General features: G+C 39.8%; 2 protein-coding genes across 2 annotated transcripts; both read left to right on the top strand.

Moving 5' to 3' along the window:
• Positions 1-9840: 9840 nt before the first annotated feature.
• On the top strand, positions 9841-13497 carry LOC308139510 (olfactory receptor 6C2-like; the record flags this gene model as incomplete). The annotated part of the gene is made up of 2 exons (XM_080508971.1): positions 9841-9935; positions 12582-13497. 2 exons carry the CDS (start codon positions 9841-9843, stop codon positions 13495-13497), a joined length of 1011 nt encoding a protein of 336 aa, XP_080365097.1.
• Positions 13498-16425: 2928 nt separating this feature from the next.
• Positions 16426-17397, top strand: LOC308139509 (olfactory receptor 13G1-like; the record flags this gene model as incomplete). Its single annotated transcript, XM_080508970.1, has 1 exon — positions 16426-17397. One exon carries the CDS (start codon positions 16426-16428, stop codon positions 17395-17397), a length of 972 nt encoding a protein of 323 aa, XP_080365096.1.
• Positions 17398-18431: the final 1034 nt, after the last annotated feature.

Below are 18431 nucleotides of genomic sequence, written 5' to 3'. Positions count from 1 at the left end.
TCACTTATGACAGCGTCTGCTGATCAGACCTTGTGATGTCCCTTACAGTCGCAGTTGAATGTGTAACTTGTCAGACAAAGCTTGTTGACTGTCAACTTACATAAAAGGCAATCAGCAGTAAACTATCAGAGACTTAGTGAAGCTTGTCACGCAGAAACAAGATTGCTTTCCACTGACACAGCGGTGAAGCTGATAAAAGTCTAAGTGCCAGAAGGAATAAAGTGAAATTGCACAATATTTCTGTAAAGTTGTTCAGTCTCTCGTCGTGCCGCTTGCACAACAGTGAGGAGGGCCAAAGTGCGGCAGGAAGGGCAGCGAGGAACATAAAGTACAACTCAGCCCGACGTCCTCGGAGCAGCTATTCAAACCTGTTACACCTCAATTATAAAACTCAGCAAACACAATGCATCACAGTTGTCAAGGAGGGAGTTATTAAGGCAAGTATAGAGACGATAGGCACAGTTTAGTGGTGGGGTAGTTTGCATTCAGGTTTCTTTTCACAGCTCAGAAACATGCGTTGAGGTTGATTAGTGCCTCTAAATTTCTTTGGAAAAAAAAAAAAGGTCAGCGTGTGTCTTGAGGTGTTTGCCCTGAGATGTATGGCTTCACCCATAATCAGCTGGTTTTTGGCTGCAGGGCCACACACTTGGATGGATGCAAGGACGGGCAAGTGTGTTCAGACCGTGACATGGTGTATTATTTAAATATAATGGCCAGTTTTTTGTTCTGGTTCTAGTCCACCACATGGTAAAGTAGGTCAGATATTCCACACAAGAGGATTGTGCTTATAGGATACAATATATAGCACCTGTCCAGAACTTGGTGTGTGTGTGACATGAAACCTCAGTGTCTTTTCTTCAAATACAAATCACCGCCTCTGGGATCATGTGTGTCTGCATCAATAAACATTTGAATATATGTGACATTCAAGTGTGCAGCCGCACTGTAAACGTGAATGTAGCCGATATGATTTCACGTGTCTGACACTCCAGACGACAACAACAGGGTTTGAAATGAGTGAGATTGGTGCGGGGAGACACCCTTTCATAAAGCTGCTATTACATGTTCATTCCCCATGTTTGGATGGATTAGATAGATGAAAGATAATCACACAGTAAGATGCACTGAGCATTAACCAAACAGCAGCGCCAGACGTGTGTCTCAGTGCTCAGTGAAAGCTTTCTGTGCAGTAAAGCTTGAGGATAGTGCCATCTACTGGCATTACACCTACATTACAGCATCTTTACCTGAAGAAGAGGCCAAGCATCTCTTACATAGACTTAATCTCCGGTTCATATAAACACTGTTTTTAAAGTGTATATTTTTATACGCACTTTACAATTAGAGGAGCTTCCAAACACACTTTCATCATGTGAAAACAATGTGTAAACTTAAAGATGAATTACTGAACTTATTCAGGAAATACAACACCAGACATGGCACTCTGTAAACCAGTAGTCCTGGTTTGCTCAGGTCATTTGTAGAATTGGCAACAGGCAATTGTGATCATTCGTGGTTATGCTGTAAATAACCGTCCGTTGAGGCTCAATTTACTAGTGAAAATTGTTGTCAGCAATCAAGGTTCCAAAACATTGCATTCATTTGTTGAACTCTATTACAGAAAGTTGCTCATCACGTCAGGCACACTTTGACGAGACCTTAATCATGTCCGGTTCTGTGAAAGGCAAGTCAATTAGATATTATTAATTAGATGGCCCCATTCAGACACGAGACAATTCACAGTGCTTTACGAGCAAAGAATGGAAATACATTAAAACAGTAATCATTTATGTGAATTTTATACAATTGAAACAATCCAACTTCACTCATATTTGTACAATTATAATCGTTAAATTGTAGCACAATGCATTTACCTATATGACACCTTTTGATTAGATCTTTCTGATATTGGTTTTTGTCTGTTTAGGAATTATTTCCATTATGAACTGCGAGCCATCATCGCATTATAATAATAACTTCATCAATTACAAAACAAGCTTCATCTTGTACTTCTTTGATTTCAATTATTTAGATTTTTAAAAGAATTATTATGTCTTTGCCTGCACTACGCATTGCACTATGTTTGATGTCTGCGTACTTCAGATGCAGTTTGTAGCTACATGGTCGTGTTTGTCCTGGTCTCAGAAATACTCATCACGTTTTTTGCATCTACAAATGACTTGTTTGGTACCACAGGGAGAGAAATCTTAAGGTATTTAATCTTCACTGTAGTCCATAGTGATTAGACATTGTTCATTGTCATTCAATATCAATCTTTACCTTCTGATTTACATTTATAAAACTACCTTCTGTTCACTTTTGATGGCAGTTGGCCCGGCTTCCCATAAGGGCCAGAGATGTAGTCGAGCAGATGGCGTGTATAATGTGTGAGACCACAAAACAGCTGCATGATTGACTTGATTGTCCCATTGTAGAAGATGTGACCTCAGCAGCTGTGAGTGCTTTAAGCCATGCTTTGGTTTGTCAATACTATCTGAAGAAACTGGAGTGAGGAGAGAAAAGAAAGATCAAGCAGTCATTTCTAATTTCATTAGAGGTCCGACATGCGTATTTAATCCAATTGTTTCCAATAATTGTTTGTTATAATTTCCCAAAAGTTTTTTTATGCAACATGATACATGCATTGATTTAAAATGTTAAACTGATTATAGTGCTAATTACAACCCAGCCATCTAGAGGCACCACAAATTTACAGAGAAAAAAAACCCCAACCATTCCATGTGAACGAGCATCGCGGACGATGTTACAGGAGCAACATCCCAGGTGCTGTAAAGTCAGCTGATATAAATTAAAATCACATCAAGAAGCGGTCTGACAACAGAGAGTTGTGAGGAAAAACTGTTAATTGATCAATGTACATACTGAGTGAGAACTAATACGACAAAAACAGAGGACATTTGTTGTTAATTCTACGTGCGCAGTAGTAGTATTGGTATTTATCTTGCATTGCACAAGAATGTCCCAGGTTTGAGTGGAGGTGATGCTTGCATGTACTCCATGTGTATTTATGGGATTTCTTAAGGTAGGTACTATGGTTCTCTCCCACAGTCCAAAAATATGCATTTGAAGTGAATTGGTCATTCTTAATTGCCAGTAGGTGTGGTCAACTCCAGCCTTCAGTGTTCTGCTTGTTCAGAAAAAGAAATCACAAGATCCTTGATGCATCATGAAATGCACAAACAAATAGGACACACAAAGTAGGAGAAACTAGAAATATGAATTTCTCTTGTTATTATAGCTAATCCTTTGGATCAAGTTTAACATGATTTTAGTGACAAACAGAATAACATTCCTGATGGTAAATACCAAAATACATTTGCTTAACATCGTATTTGTGGTTATTGTCGGCGCTTTATTTTTGAATCTGTTTGAACTAGTTTTATGGTCTCTTTGGGGCCCATTAATGGGTTTTCCCCAGACAACATATTAATGTTCCCCTGCAATGCTCATTTTGAGCTACATGAGCCAAAATGCCCTTCTTTATCAGGGGCGAACTGACAAGGTCCCATGTATTCATCCTGATGGTCTCAACTTGTGGATTGAGTATGAATCAGCTCAGTATTGGAAATATTCACAACCTCAGAATTAATAAGCTAACTGATCTCATTAGAAGCTACCAAACAGTTTAAACATGGAAAAACACAATAAATCTGGCACGGATTGTCTATTTGAAATCTGGCAATACATATTTTGAATGTCAGTATATCAGATGACAGCCAACTCAGAAAATTCATTTGAAAGAGGTGTGGGAAGATAGCAGCTCATGGCAAAGGAAAGCTGGGATAAAGACAAGAAAAAAGGACAATAAAATAAAATAAAATATGGGGGAAGAAAGAACAAAAATGTGGAAAAGAACAAAAAGCATCAAAGTGAGACAGGGAAATAAGGAAAAAATCACAACTACATTGAAATTCTTGGACAGCCATGTAAGCGGTGTACGAAATGTAAGCGATGTAATATCAAAGAAATAAAAACAACCCCCATTATTTAATAAAGTTACCAAAACAAAAGTAAGTGGCACGATCTGTGTGATAAATATTTGTGTTTGTGTCTGCTTGAATGGGGAACAAGGAGAGGCGAGTGAGAGCTGAATCGAGCCTCTGAGGATCAATTAGTGAGTTCGGTCACAACAGGTTTAAAACAAGATTACGTTCTTCCGGGAAATGGGCTTGTAGGACAAGAAAAACAGATCAGGCCTCTCTTGAGGGTAAAAGCAAAGAAACAGTGACGCTGTGGTGGGATTCCCTCGGGCCCGCCAGCAGAGGAGTACACAGGCCTGTTTGTATTGCTGGAAAGTCAGATGAAGTTCACTTTCATAAGTTTTATAGACCATAATGACAGTTTTTGGCTCTTTGTGGGAAGTATTTGAACAACGATGGAATATAATAATAATTATCAGTACTAAGATTACTATTACACTATCACTGTAAAGTAAAAAAAAACTACAAGACAATTCCCACTATTAGTGGTGTAAATGTGATAGCAATTCATAATATATAGAATAATTAAAATTTTTATCACAGCTATGGGTAGAACTTCTACTAGCAGTGCAAATACAGTGACTGCAATTAAAAAAAATAAAATAGCCTGGTGGTTAAGTTTGATGTACTCAATATCTTATTCATGTTTATTAAGAGGCCGATTGAGGGGAAATAAAGTTTTTACTCTGACAAAATGACAGACGTTTGTTCCAGTGTTTCAAAAACTGAGGGTTCATAAGAACAACTCTAAATCAGACCAGAGGTGACGTATTCAAACAAAGGAACATTACGATCATGTTTATTTTTAATCATTCATTGATTATCATACACAGATTCTGGAAAGTTGGTGCTTCAATTAAACTTCAAGCAATAAACATATAAAAAAGTTTAATTAATTTAATCTTGAACAAACTTCACAGAGGAGATAAAAAAATCATCACGTATGTCTATATGCAGGAGAAACACATTAATGCTTTAAGTTGTGAAAATCACGTCAAATGTCTTTGTGAAGAGTCTCAGTCAATGATGTGACGATACATCAAACCGTTTCTCATTGGCACCTCAACACGCTTGAAGTCATTAGAACATTTCACATCAAATTCAAAGGCTTCATCAGATGAAGGTGAGTTGAAATATTGGCTTTGTACGTAATTCCAGTTGTCTTATATTGATTCCCAAAACAGGCTGCTGAAGGTTGAGTTGTTGGATTGAAGCGGGGGGATTCAAACTGTCAAATCCTCAAACGCCTGCTATACACCCACAGAGCTAATTCATTTGTCAACAGAGGCCTAATAGTGAATCCCTGTGGATGATGCTTGGTGTAACAGTTTAGGTTTAGAGGCTCTGGAGCTTTAATATCCTCTTGAGTGTGTATTGACACTGTTTAAACCAAATGACACTGAACATCATGGGGATATTAATCATTGTGAGCAAAGATTTCCCAGGAATTTAACATATTCCAACTTGTCAGTCAGATCAGAATTGAATACTGTGCTTCATGTGGGCCAGAAGGTTTACAATTGCATATGCTATCATGTGAAATAAGGACTATTTTAATAGAACAGTTCTCAACACCATGTGGTGAGACACACATTGGAGTTGTGGTTGGATTCCCACCTCATAACAATAATTTCCTGGTTCAGTTTCAGGCTTTGGAGGGGACTTTCTGTTTAAGCATGAAAACAACAATTTGAGATTAACTGGTGACTCTAAATTGCCCATAGAAGTGACTGAGTGTGTGTCTGTCTTTGTCTTTGCCCTGTGATCACTCATGACTGGTCCACTGTACTTTTTCTTCAGCTTCCCATGACTTCAAGTTGAGTAAGGTGGGATATAAAATTGAAAAATAGAAAACTTCAAGTGCTTCCTCCTGTGAAAGTTTGGAGTTTCCAGATGACAGAACCGTCATCGGTCTCATCCAGGACGGTGACGAGTCTGCCTACAGGCGGGGGGTGAAACAGTTGGCTCTGAACTCGTTCAAGACTGTGGAGATGACAGTTGACTTCAGGAGATCCCCCCCCCCCCCCCGCCCCTTTCTGAACACAAGAGTGCCTACTGTGGACTCTTTCAGGTTCCTGGGATCCACAATCTCTTGGGACCTGAGGTGGACCTCCCACATAGACACCATCAGAAAGAAGGCCCAGCAGAGGATGTACTTCTTGTGTCCGCAACCAAACCAGACAGACTCAGACTATAGTGGACAATCAGGACTGTGGAAAAGATCCTCGGTGTCGACCTTCCCTTCTTGTGGCTGTACCTATACATGTACATTATTTAATTTAAATGACCATCTATGCCACTCTATAATGTAAATACTTAACTACCTCATGGGACTTCATCATCCTTTGCACTGTTCACTACTGCACTGTTTCTATCATCTTGATTAGTCCTGTTCATATTGTCTTTAATTACTTGTTTATATTTTTGTATTTTATGTTTATTGTTATTATTTAATGTTTACATTTGTACAGGGAGTGCACAGGCTACCAGAGCGAAACCCCTTGTATGTTTAACATACCTGGCCAATATAGCCGATTCTGATTCAGAACTGTGTTTCTTTGACTTATCAAGTCATTCGGGTCAGAAAACTTTATACCTAAAGCCACGATCACAAACCACCCTGCGTGTTTTTAGGTTGTGCGTTTGTTTGGGGAGGCCACGGCCGCCATATTTTTCTGAAAACGTGGGGAGGGAGTGGCAAGAGAAGGGAGAGAGTACGTCAACGCAAGGTGCAAGTATGTGGCCCGTACGCCACGCCTGGCCGTGAGCGGTCACGTGCATCGTACGTTGCACACGTGGTAAGTGAGTTGTACGTGCTTACAACGTACGATCTCTGCGCAATTGCCACGCTATCCCATGGAGGCCGTGCTTACATGTACTGCTCATGTACGGTGGCCTTACTCACTTGCATGTTGTAAGTGCGTGCAAGTGCGATGAACGTGCGTTTTTCCGCCCGATGTCCCAGCTGCTGCTGCCTCCAGATGCCGCCCATTCTACCGCAGAGGCTCTGGGTTTTGATGCTGCAAGCAGGGTGTCCAGATATGTCCAGGTACATGATACAATATATATCAATGTTTCCAGCTCAAACAATGTAAAAACCACACTTCAATAAAAAAATAGCCCACATTTCAGCCTGTGTAGAAATCATGTTTAACCGTCAAACTATATGTTTAAGAACACACAGATGCACGAAATAAACAGCTAAAAGGTAAGAGATTTTGGCTCCCCAATTGGTGGAGACCTGCCATATCTGGCAACACTGTCTGCAAGAACAGTTTCAAGCAGTGCGTTGTGCACACATTGGCTGTAGGGGGCATGGGGGCGAATCCGTAGCCTGAACGCAGAGAAAGTTCCTCATGCACGGAAAGTGCTACGGTGTTTCTGCGTGTTCCAAATCCATACGGAGGCGATACTCGCCACGTACGGATTCCCACATTTTGCCAACGTTTTTGCACGTAGACAGCATGCACTTACAAGTACGGCGGGTTGCGACCGTCGCTTCAGTGAGATGACGTGCTCGTCGCAGTCATAAAGTTTAACTTCCTCAATGTCTTTGTCCCTTGATTATTCTCTGAAGTTAAGGACGAGTGTTTACTGTTCAGCGTGTGTCATCATCCTGCATTAGCAGCTGCAACAAACAGCTCATTAACAGCCTCATTAGTCAGAGTTTTTTTTTACGGCTCTCAGCCGGGGAGTAAAGAACAGATGAGTTGTGAAATGAAGTTTGTTCAGACTTGATTATCGTGATCAAACTAATCATAACAGTTTATTCTCGCTTGCAGATAAATCCGTCATGTTCTGCTGGCTCCAGGTCACCGATACCTCACAAGTGCATGTCAAGAAGTTGGAAGCCCATCAGCATTTCTATCCATTTATCTTTAAATACGAGTCAGATATGAGCTGATTACATTTTCACTGCACCAGTGAAGCCCCTGTGACCTTCATTTTTATGTTTCTGTTCCACATCATCAAAGTGCCGGCACATTTTCTATTTCCTCCACCTGTAAAAATGTTTGAACCAGAATTTTGAAGCTTTAACCTTTTACCAAACAATATCTCATTGATTAGGATTGTCACAAGAAAAACCCCTAATGGTGGAAAGGTAAAGTTGAGTGTCATCTGCAACGCAATGGAATTGTGTATTGTATTTGCAGATTATACGGCCGAAGGGAAGGAGACAAAGAGTGAAGAGGACTGTTAGCTGTAGTCCGTGGGCAAACAATACCAATTTTACCAATAAACACGACAATCATCTCTCATCGAAATACATTTTCCGGTAGTGAATAAGCAATTTGACCCATTGGCCCCATTTTTCTTCCCGGACAGACATAGCTCATTAACAGTGGCAGCTGGTGATACCTTTCTTAGGTGGGGCTTATATTTAATTTTAGGCAATGTTCAATTAAATACAGTGCGTTTGTAAACAACATTTGCTACAACTAGCTTTTTTTGTAGAGAGAGGCCCCCAGTGATGAAACATTATAGTTCTTTCAAACAGCTGGTGAATAGAGAGCAATTATTAACATTCTTTTATTAACATACTTGTAAACAAATACAAGCATTAATTCAGGACAGGCTGGGTTTGAGGCAAGACACTTTGTATATAATGTTGTTGGACCTCTGACAACTTTGTGAAATTGTTGAAAAACTGAATAATATGGGACCTTTAAAGCTTTCTGAAGGTGTGTCATTTCAATTAAGGATGGGGCCGAGTATCGGGTTCCGATATCAACGCAATTCACGGATCGGAAATTTCCAATCCAACTTGCGGAGATTTCCAACCCATGAAGCTTTGTCTGTGCTTTACTCTGCTGAAACAGATTGTTTCCCTGCCGACTGCTCTGCTCACTTGGCTGCAAACTGTGGAATGGATTTCCTGAACAAAGGCGGGTCTCAATGAGACGTGCAATAATGAGTCCCGGAAATCCATGCCACAGTTTGCAGCCAGCGTGCAGGCTAGCGGAGTAGCACTGCAGGTATCAAACTTTTCATGACAACATGTTGCTGTTTGGACATATTTTACGCTCAAAATACCGCGAGATGTCTTTCAATTTGGGGTCGGATAACGGTCACACTGCAGTCTGATGGAGTTCGCATTAAAAATATTTGTGTGAACGATGACACAGAAATTGGATTTCAGCAAGAAATTGGAACTGAGCATCAAGACCTGCTGTGCGAAGGCAGCCTTACATTCTGAGATTATGACAATATGACTCAAAACTCAGACTTTGATTTAACTTTCATTCCTCAATGACACAATTATTGGGTTTTTGTGGGAACAGAATAAGTCAACAGAATGGTGAGACCACATTGGGTTGAAATATAGATTCTTGCTAGAGGCTATTGAACTGATGACCTCCAGGCCTCACTGAGATTCAACTGTTACACTAGAAATGTGCTAAACAACATAATGCTATGTGTGTTTGTTTTAATTCGACTGCTTTTTATAGTTAGCCAGCTCAGTTGTATTTTTAGGATGGAATGCAGAAGGTCCACAGTATACTTGTTCTCAGTGTGTATAATGTCAACGATAAAGGAGCAATGAGCCTGAGGCTGGGGGAAATCCTCAAATGGTCGTTTTGTTGACAGTCTTCAAAACACTCTGCTAGTGTGCGCCTGAAAAAACATTAATGTGAGAACAACTTTGTTGACTGAGTCTATGACGTCAGTGAATTTACACAATGAGTGATGTGACAAAGCCACAAAGGAGAACAGCACAAGATATAACTTGTCAGAGCAAATGAAGGATGGGAGCTCATCACGGTGTACAGAGCAGCCCCCGGCACCGTCGTACATCGCTGTCGTCCGTGCTCAGACTGGAGAACAACGCAATTTCTCTATGGAGCTTTTCAACTCTGCCCTCGGAAAGAACATCACCTTTGTACGTCCTGCATATTTCATAATAAGTGGATTTATTGGCATTCCAAATGTGAAGTATTACTATTTCTTTTGCCTCTTTGTTTTCATTGTTTCAGTCCTGTTAAACACGGCTGTGATGGCGGTGATATATTTCGATCATCACCTGAGAACGCCTAAATACATTGCAGTTTTCAGCTTGGCATTGGCAGACTTATTAAGTTGCTGTGCTTTTGTGCCAAAGGTTCTTGACATCTTTCTTTTCAATCACAAGCACATATCCTACAACAACTGTATGGTGTTCCTTTTTTTCTGCTACGTCTGCACGGCGATGCAGGCCCTCAACCTGGTTGCATTAGCCTTCGATCGAGTCGTCGCAATCCTCTATCCTCTGCACTATCATGTGAAGGTGACAAATAGGTTCATGTTTTGTCTGCTTTCCTTTTTCTGGATTGTTTCCATTATTGCAATACTGCTTTTAAATGGCTTTCTTACAAGGCTTTCTTTTTGTCAGTCTGTGGTCATTAAAAGTTTTTTCTGTGACCACGGTCAAATATATCGTCTTGCCTGTAATGATAATTCACCGAGCTACATTCTTAGTATTATACTACCAGGTCTCTTACTTTGGCTTCCTCTTGCACTGATTTTGTGTAGTTACATAGGTATTCTGTACGCTTTAAGTAGAATAGCCACAGTGAAGGAAAGACTGAAGGCTATAAAAACCTGCATAGCTCATGTTTTGTTAGTGACAATGTTTTTTTTTCCAATAATAGTTACATACACTGCGATGGGAAAAATGCCTATAAATTTTAGAATCATAAACCTATCGCTTGCCCAAATACTTCCTTCCATGTTGGACCCAATTATATATGTTTTGCAGACAGAGGAAATCAAAGAATCTTTGAAAAAGCTGTTAAGAAGAAAATTATACAAAACTACAAATCAAAAAATTGCAACAATGTAGGTGTTCAATGGGATTACTTTCTTTATGTGGACCTCCATTTGAACAAAACTAAACAGGAATTAATTCTGCTTCTGTGAGATGGAAATTTAATGAATTGTGCAGGTTTCACATAAAAGCAATTTGAAGTTGTTTTCTGAAAAAGTGATGCGTCTTTTTTCACAAATGTTGAACTTTATTAAAAGAACAATTATGACTTCCAGTATATGTGAGAAGAAGAAAAAAAATACTAGATACAATAATATATATAAAACTGACACATACACGAGTGTGTAAAATTACAAGACTTAGAACTGAATCCACGCAGTACTTTCATGTCATTTCAAATGTTGTGATGAAACATTGTAAAGGTGATCTACCTGCTGTGTATGTGTCTATTAATACACATTTTCATATCATATATGCTTTTGACAGAAAAAAAACTAACAAAATAAAGGATTGACTTGAAATATTGTATTTGAGTCACAAATACCTTTTTTTTATTCAATGTTGTGAATATTAAAATGTTATTATACATACTCGTAGAAAATCAGTGCATAAAACAGGCAATAATAGTCAACAACAAAATAAGATAAGATAAGAAACAAGAGCTGTTTTATTCATGTTTTCCTTCAGGTGATGTAAACTTTGTTTATAACTCAAGATTATTCACTACATTTGAACAAACATTTCTGAACCTTCTACGCTTTACATTATTAAAGCTCATCTTTCAACCTCTATGGTGGATAACTGAGAGTCACAGTGGAACGATCAAAGCAGCCGATGGTAACAGTTTCATTCATATTGAAAAATTAGAAAACGTTTTTTATGCCCTCTCAGGATATTTAGCTTTTTCCCCGATCACCAACACCAGCAAAGAAAAAACCAAAAATAACAAATGGTGTCTGTATCAATAAACGTAAGAAATCTTTTTTTTTTTTTTTAACCAACATGTCTTTTTACACCAATGTATTCACCTGTACAGGAAGGTGAAGTGTTTTGTTTGTTTAAATAATTTCATGTCATTCTGTATGTGATTAAACCAGAATGACTGAAGCACAATAACTTGTCAATAATGTAATAAAATAGAAAAAAGATTTGTCACAACTGTAATTGAGAGATTTTGCACAGTAAGCATCCTCAATAAATGTAAATGACACCTATACCATCAACTATTAATATTTCGGATGCACACACGGCTTAAAATCTGCAGCAAAGAAGAAAAGCTGTCTTATTGGGCATTATTAAATAATGACAGTATTTTTTAATGCTACTTCAATCATGCAATGACTTACTTCTTATTATTTAATATCTGCAAGGTACTATGACGATAATGGCTCAAATAGTCACACTATTGACAAGTTATTAAATTATGGGCTTTAATATAGAGATTACTCTATATTACATAGCATGATCTATAGTATGATCAAGATATTACAGATCATCAGTCAGATGAAGTAAAATGGACTGATCAATGCAGAATCAAAAAAATAAAAAGAGTTACATAGAAATGGGGGGGGCTGACAGTGACGTTATTCATTGGAGGTGCAGAGGCAGATTGTTTGCCGTGGAGCCACATCTGCCACAGCAGATAAATGTTGTCTGAATGCCGTCATGAGAACTTGAGAAAGGAGTTGACACACATCCCGTCAGAGGAGCGCCGCCCTGACCGACGGGGAACGATCCTCTGATCATAAGAAACGCTTTCACTCCACAATGGACTTATTCAACTCTGCACTCGGGAGAAACATCACATTTGTGCATCCTGCGTACTTCCTAATCAGTGGCTTTATGGGCATCCCACATATCAAGTATTACTACATCTTTCTGTTCTTTGTGTACATTGTCTCAGTGGTGGGGAACGCAACTGTAATGGCTATGATATGCTTTGATCACAATCTGAGGAGTCCTAAATATATTGCCGTTTTCAACTTGGTGTTTGTGGATCTGTTTGGCAACACCGCTCTGGTGCCGAAGGTTCTTGACATCTTTCTTTTCAACAATAACCGCATCGCCTACAACGACTGCTTGACATTCCTGTTTTTCTGCTACACCTGCCTCTGCATGCAGTCGTTTAATCTGGTCGCACTGGCTTATGACAGACTGGTGGCCATTATCTTTCCTCTGCACTATTCAGTGAAGGTGACCCACAGGTTTATGTTTTCCATGATTGCCTTTTTCTGGGCTTTTGCCATATTCGCTGTGCTCATTTCTGTCGGTCTCCTCACAAGACTTTCTATCTGTGATTCTGTGGTGATTAACAGTTATTTCTGTGATCACGGTCAGCTTTATCGACTTGCTTGCAACGACCATTTCCCCAATTATGTGGTTAGTTGTTTGTACCCTGTCATTATATTTTGGGCTCCACTCGTTTTTATCTTGTTAAGTTATGTTTATATTGGCTGCACTTTAGCTAAAGTGGCCAATGTTCAACAAGGACTCAAGGCCTTCAAAACATGCATAGGTCACCTCCTACTGGTTGCCATATATTTTATTCCACTTTTGATCACATTCACTTTAATGGAGAAAATACGTCCAAATGCCAGGATCATAAACTTGTCCCTGACTTCCGTCTTCCCTCCCATGTTGAATCCGATCATATATGTTCTGCAAACACAAGAAATTAAAGAGTCTCTGAAAAGATTATTAAAAATTAGTGGGCGGGCCAAACAAACAGTGACAAAAATTGTTATAACGTGATTGCTGTGTAAAAATGTATTCAATTCTTTAAGAATTTTTGAAAAGCACAACTTATTATGTTAGAATGAGCTTGCAATTCAATGAACATGAAGCCCATTGTACCCTGTGTAGACTTGTATAGAAATGTTTTCATACTTTGAAGATCTAAAAATGTAATGCATATACATATCCTGTTGGCTGTTTTGTGAGTTCAAACATTAAAGTAATAATCAGATAAATAAGATGGAATACATGGAAATCACAGTGAACCGAGGCGTCTTTAGTCACAGTTTTCTGATCCTGGCAGATCTTTTTTTGATTCAATTCTTTCTGTATTTTGAATGTGTTTCTGGTCACAAACAACTGAGTCAACTGAAAATATGTATTGTAAATAAAATATATCAATTCATCCTTCATGAGACATATTATTGAGATACCAATAGGAGACAATACATGTCTCAGTAATGACAATCAGGTGGACTTTTTCTGTAATGTCTGCATATGAATACAGAGAGACACAGTTTAGCCACATTTGTGTATTGTGGTCTTGTCAGGCAGTTATCTGACTACCGGTACTTGGTGTTTTTGTGGTGGGAATATATTGCGACAATTACTTGTGCATTTGAGTTATACTGTACATGAATGAAAGTTTCTCTTAGTCTAAATAAGAAATGAAAAATTAAAGATCTGTGAAACAAATTGCATTCATGGTTATTTTGCAAAATTATGAAGCCAAACACCTGCAGCTGCTAGAGACGATCACATTTGGAGACATTTTATCTCCGACAAACAACTAATGAGTGCATTTTGGCAGGTTTTATATAAACACGGCACCCACGAGTGGCGCTATAGGAAAATCACATTGTTTTCAAGCATTTCTGGATTTTCCATACGTATGGAGACCGTTTTCATTTTATGACTCAAAACATTTCTGAAACAATGCGTTTTCAATTTAAATGTTGTGTGAATGGGGCAGAACATTATTTTGGTCTTTGAGAGAAAATCTGGGACCTGGGAAAAAGTCCCTCTTTGCATCCCCTCACGAATGGAAAGAAATTCCAGATCGCTGCAGCGATCTGCTTTGAGTCCATGATGGAGTTGGCTGCACCCAAATGCACTACCACATTGAAATTAGAGCAACATTGATTCTTCAGTCAAATCAAACATGGGAAATTACACCAAAAAGCCTAAGCCATGGTGCTGGGCAGGAACACACACACAGATGGACCAACCAGACAATGGGCCAGACTGAGCGCTTAAATAGCTACACAGGGAGGCCGGGCTTGACGAGACACACCAGACAATGATCAGGAGTAACCAGGGAAGGAAACGAGGCGCTGAGGTGGGAACAGTGGAGAAATAAATACACAGAAAAAAAATACAACAGGAACAGTTAACAAGTGGAAATACAAATATAAATATCTAATGACAAACTGATTGTATCACAGCGACGCCGGGGTTTTTTTCACGTTTGTTGTATACGCATAACTTACTTTTATACCACCCTTTCCCATTAATATTAGTTGAAGCTGAATCAATTGTTATGTTTAACTTATCATAAAAGGTTCACATGATCTCTCTGAATCCGTGGCCTTGAAAGCAACTTGAACTGTGCTGTTCAAGTTGCAATACACGACTGCTGCACAGTCGTGTATTGTTTACTACTCTGGGTGAAGTAAACATCAAAGATGCTTTGCCACGAGCTACAACTGCGGGAACTACTCTGAAAACGGTTGCAGGTCATCACTTTAAGATGGTATCCTTGAAGCAGCCACATTTTGGAACCCTTCCGCATCGTCAGCAGGCATCTCAGGTTCACAGGTGTTTCGCCCCTTAACCTGTACACCTCGCCTGAGTGGGGCAGCGAAGACTGACTAGGCTTCACCTGCGGAAGGGTTCCAGCTGTGAGCTCTCTTTAGCCATATCCATCTTGAGCTGGACTCGGCTGCTGCGGCTATCTCCCTGGTGGCTTTCTTCAGCTGTTTGGGCTCCAGCCCCATCCTCTGGAGGAAGAACCGCACCGACCTTGCGGGAAACCCACGGCAGCCGACTTCGATGGGAAAAATTGTTGCATGCCATCCTTTCAGGACAGCTTCGTCAATCAGGTCTTGGTACTTGGCTCGCTTCAATTGGTGAGACACGTCCAGCCTCTCTTCCCAGGGCACCGTGAGCTCTGCCACTATGATGGTTTTTGTGCTTCTGGACAGCAAGACTATGTCTGGTCGAAGTGAGGTCACTGCCACGTCCTGTGGAAAGACGAGCTTCCTCTTCAAATCCACACTCAGCTCCCAATCGCAGGCGCGTTGCAGGGAGGAAGGTAGGTTTTTGGCTGTTGTGCTGGTCTTACGAGCCGTTTCCCCTTCCCTCACAAAGGTTATGGCTTTGGGCGGTTGAGCGTGCTTGTTGTTGGCTTTGACCCGCTGCTGCTCCACCCAATTGGCGATTTCCGAGAGGACCTTATCATGCCTCCATCTGTAGCGCCCTTCAGCCAGCGCCTTTGGGCACCCTGTCAGGATGTGGTTCAGCGTGCATGCGGGTGCGTCGCATTGGTTGCAAGATGGGTCTTCTTCTCTGCCCCAGATCTTCAAGTTGCGTGGAGTGGGCAACAGGTCGGTCACAGCGCGCAGGAGAAAGCTCAACTTCCCTTGGAAGTCTCACTCTTACTTTACTACTCTGGTTTGGGGGGGTCTTTCTGGTTCTAGTTCGCATGTTCTCACTGTGTGGTTATTTTCCCCAGGTCGTCCAGTTTTCGTCATCGAAGATCGTTTCTCTTGCTCACCCAGTGAGCTCAGTAGCATTACATCAGGCTGGTGGGAAGATGACACAGGGGAAAAGGCAGCAGTTATAAGTTTAGACTAAAGTCACACTGCTTCTCTTTCTCTCCGCTCTCTGCTAAACACATATGAGGGGACACAGAGTAGTGCTGGACTAACAAAACAAAATCCTCAAATGGAATTTTTCAACCCTGCTCTTAAGGAAAACATCACTTTTGTGCGTCCTGCATATTTTATAATCAGTGGCTTTGTTGGCATACCAAATATTAAGTATTACTTTGTTTTTCTCTTTTTTATTTACATCATTTCATTCATTGGAAACATGGCTGTGATGACTGTTCTGATCATGGATCACACGTTAAGAAGTCCTAAGTATATTGCAGTTTTTAATCTGGCATTGACGGACTTGTTAAGTAGCTCTGCTTTAGTACCAAAGGTTATCGACACTTTTCTGTTCAACCATCGCTACATTTCCTACAGTGACTGTTTGACCTACATGTTTTTCTGCTTCACTTTGCTCTCAATGCAGTCTTTCAATCTGGTTGCACTCTCCATTGACAGAGTGATGGCCATCCTCTATCCACTGCACTATCAGGTGAAAGTCACACACAGATTCATGCTGTCTGTGATCGCTTTTTTCTGGATCCTTGCTGTTACAGTGATTCTCATCGCAGTCGGTCTCATCACAAGACTTTCCTTCTGTGAATCAGTGGTGATCAAGAGCTATTACTGTGACCACGGTCCCGTCTATCGGCTTGGTTGCAATGACGTCACCCCAAACCGTGCAATAGCAGTTGTCTCGATAATTAATATTCTTGGGTTTCCACTATCTTTTATCGTAGGCAGTTACTGCTCTATTATTTATGCTTTATCAAAAATTTCTACAGTTCAGGGAAGAATGAAGGCCTTTAAAACATGCACCGGTCACCTTTCTTTATTGGCAATATATTACTTGCCAATTATAATTGTGTATTTAATCGGGTCCAAAATAAGTCCAAATGCTAGAATTATAAGCTTGTCCTTGACTAGTGTCGTCCCTCCCATGTTGAACCCAATCATTTATGTTTTTCAGACACAAGAAATCAAGGAATCATTAAAAAAGCTGCTTAAAGTCAGGGGACAGTCCAAACTTGGCACAAAGAATTAGCAATCATATTCATGCAGCTTTTATCATTAACATGGATATTATAAAATGTATTTGAATTGCAGTGTAAAAAACAGGTGGTGTGAATTAATAGGCGAGTTCAATGTTTTTTTTTGTGTTTTTTTTTTTAAACTAAGATCGAGATGCAGATGTGTGCGTTCAATAAGCTAAAGCTGTATTTTGTAACGCTTCACACAGAGGAAAACTGTTGTTCCATCACTGAAAATGTAACTATAGTCCTGAAACTTGTGACTGTGACTAACAAGTTTGTAACAAGTTTGACTAACAAGTTTGTATAATTTGTAGTCTGTTATCCCTGTAAGTATAAATTGACACATTATGCATCATCAAGATATTACATGTACTCTCACTGTATGTAAAAGACAACAGCAATGTTCAGCCAGTGAGAGTAAGTTAACCAAACAATTACTCCCAGAAATGACTACAATATCAACATAAACAATTAAATTTTACTGAAACCTTCTTATGCAAAATACAGTGAAATGTCCACAAAAAAAAAAAGTCTCCTGTATCTGTTGCATTATACATTTCTTTACAAACTCGCTCTGACAAGATTGCTTTGAGGCTAATGCTAGTTTGTTATCTTCCATGGATGTATCACTAATATCTCAGGCCTTAGTGTTGTGTCCTCTATTCTTAAGAAATGTATTTTCTTTTTTAAATCAAGATTTTATTTGAATTCTTTACAATTTTCTTGGTGGTTTGGCAGGCTGAACCTCTTGCTGGTTGGCATTGGACCACAGGCCTTACGTGCTGTTTACATGGATCCTGATCTGCTTATAAACAGGATTGAACCCCCTCCTCTGATCCAATTATCATTTAATTCAGATAGGATCAATCAAATCAGAGGAAGGTGTTCGCATTTAATCACATTGTTTCTTGTCCATGCAACTGCAGCTGTTGTTGGAAATAACTTGTTTGCCTCGACATAAAAATACAAATTTAAGCTGCAAGCAGTGTTCAACGGGTACGAGCATCCTTGCTGGTCAGTTAGTGGAAGCACGTGCCCGTAGGTG

Source organism: Blennius ocellaris (genome assembly GCF_963422515.1).
Source record: "Blennius ocellaris genome assembly, chromosome: 14".
NCBI lineage: Eukaryota > Metazoa > Chordata > Actinopteri > Blenniiformes > Blenniidae > Blennius > Blennius ocellaris.
The sequence above is the reverse complement of the archived record's forward strand: the minus strand, read 5'-3'. Positions and strand labels throughout refer to the sequence as shown.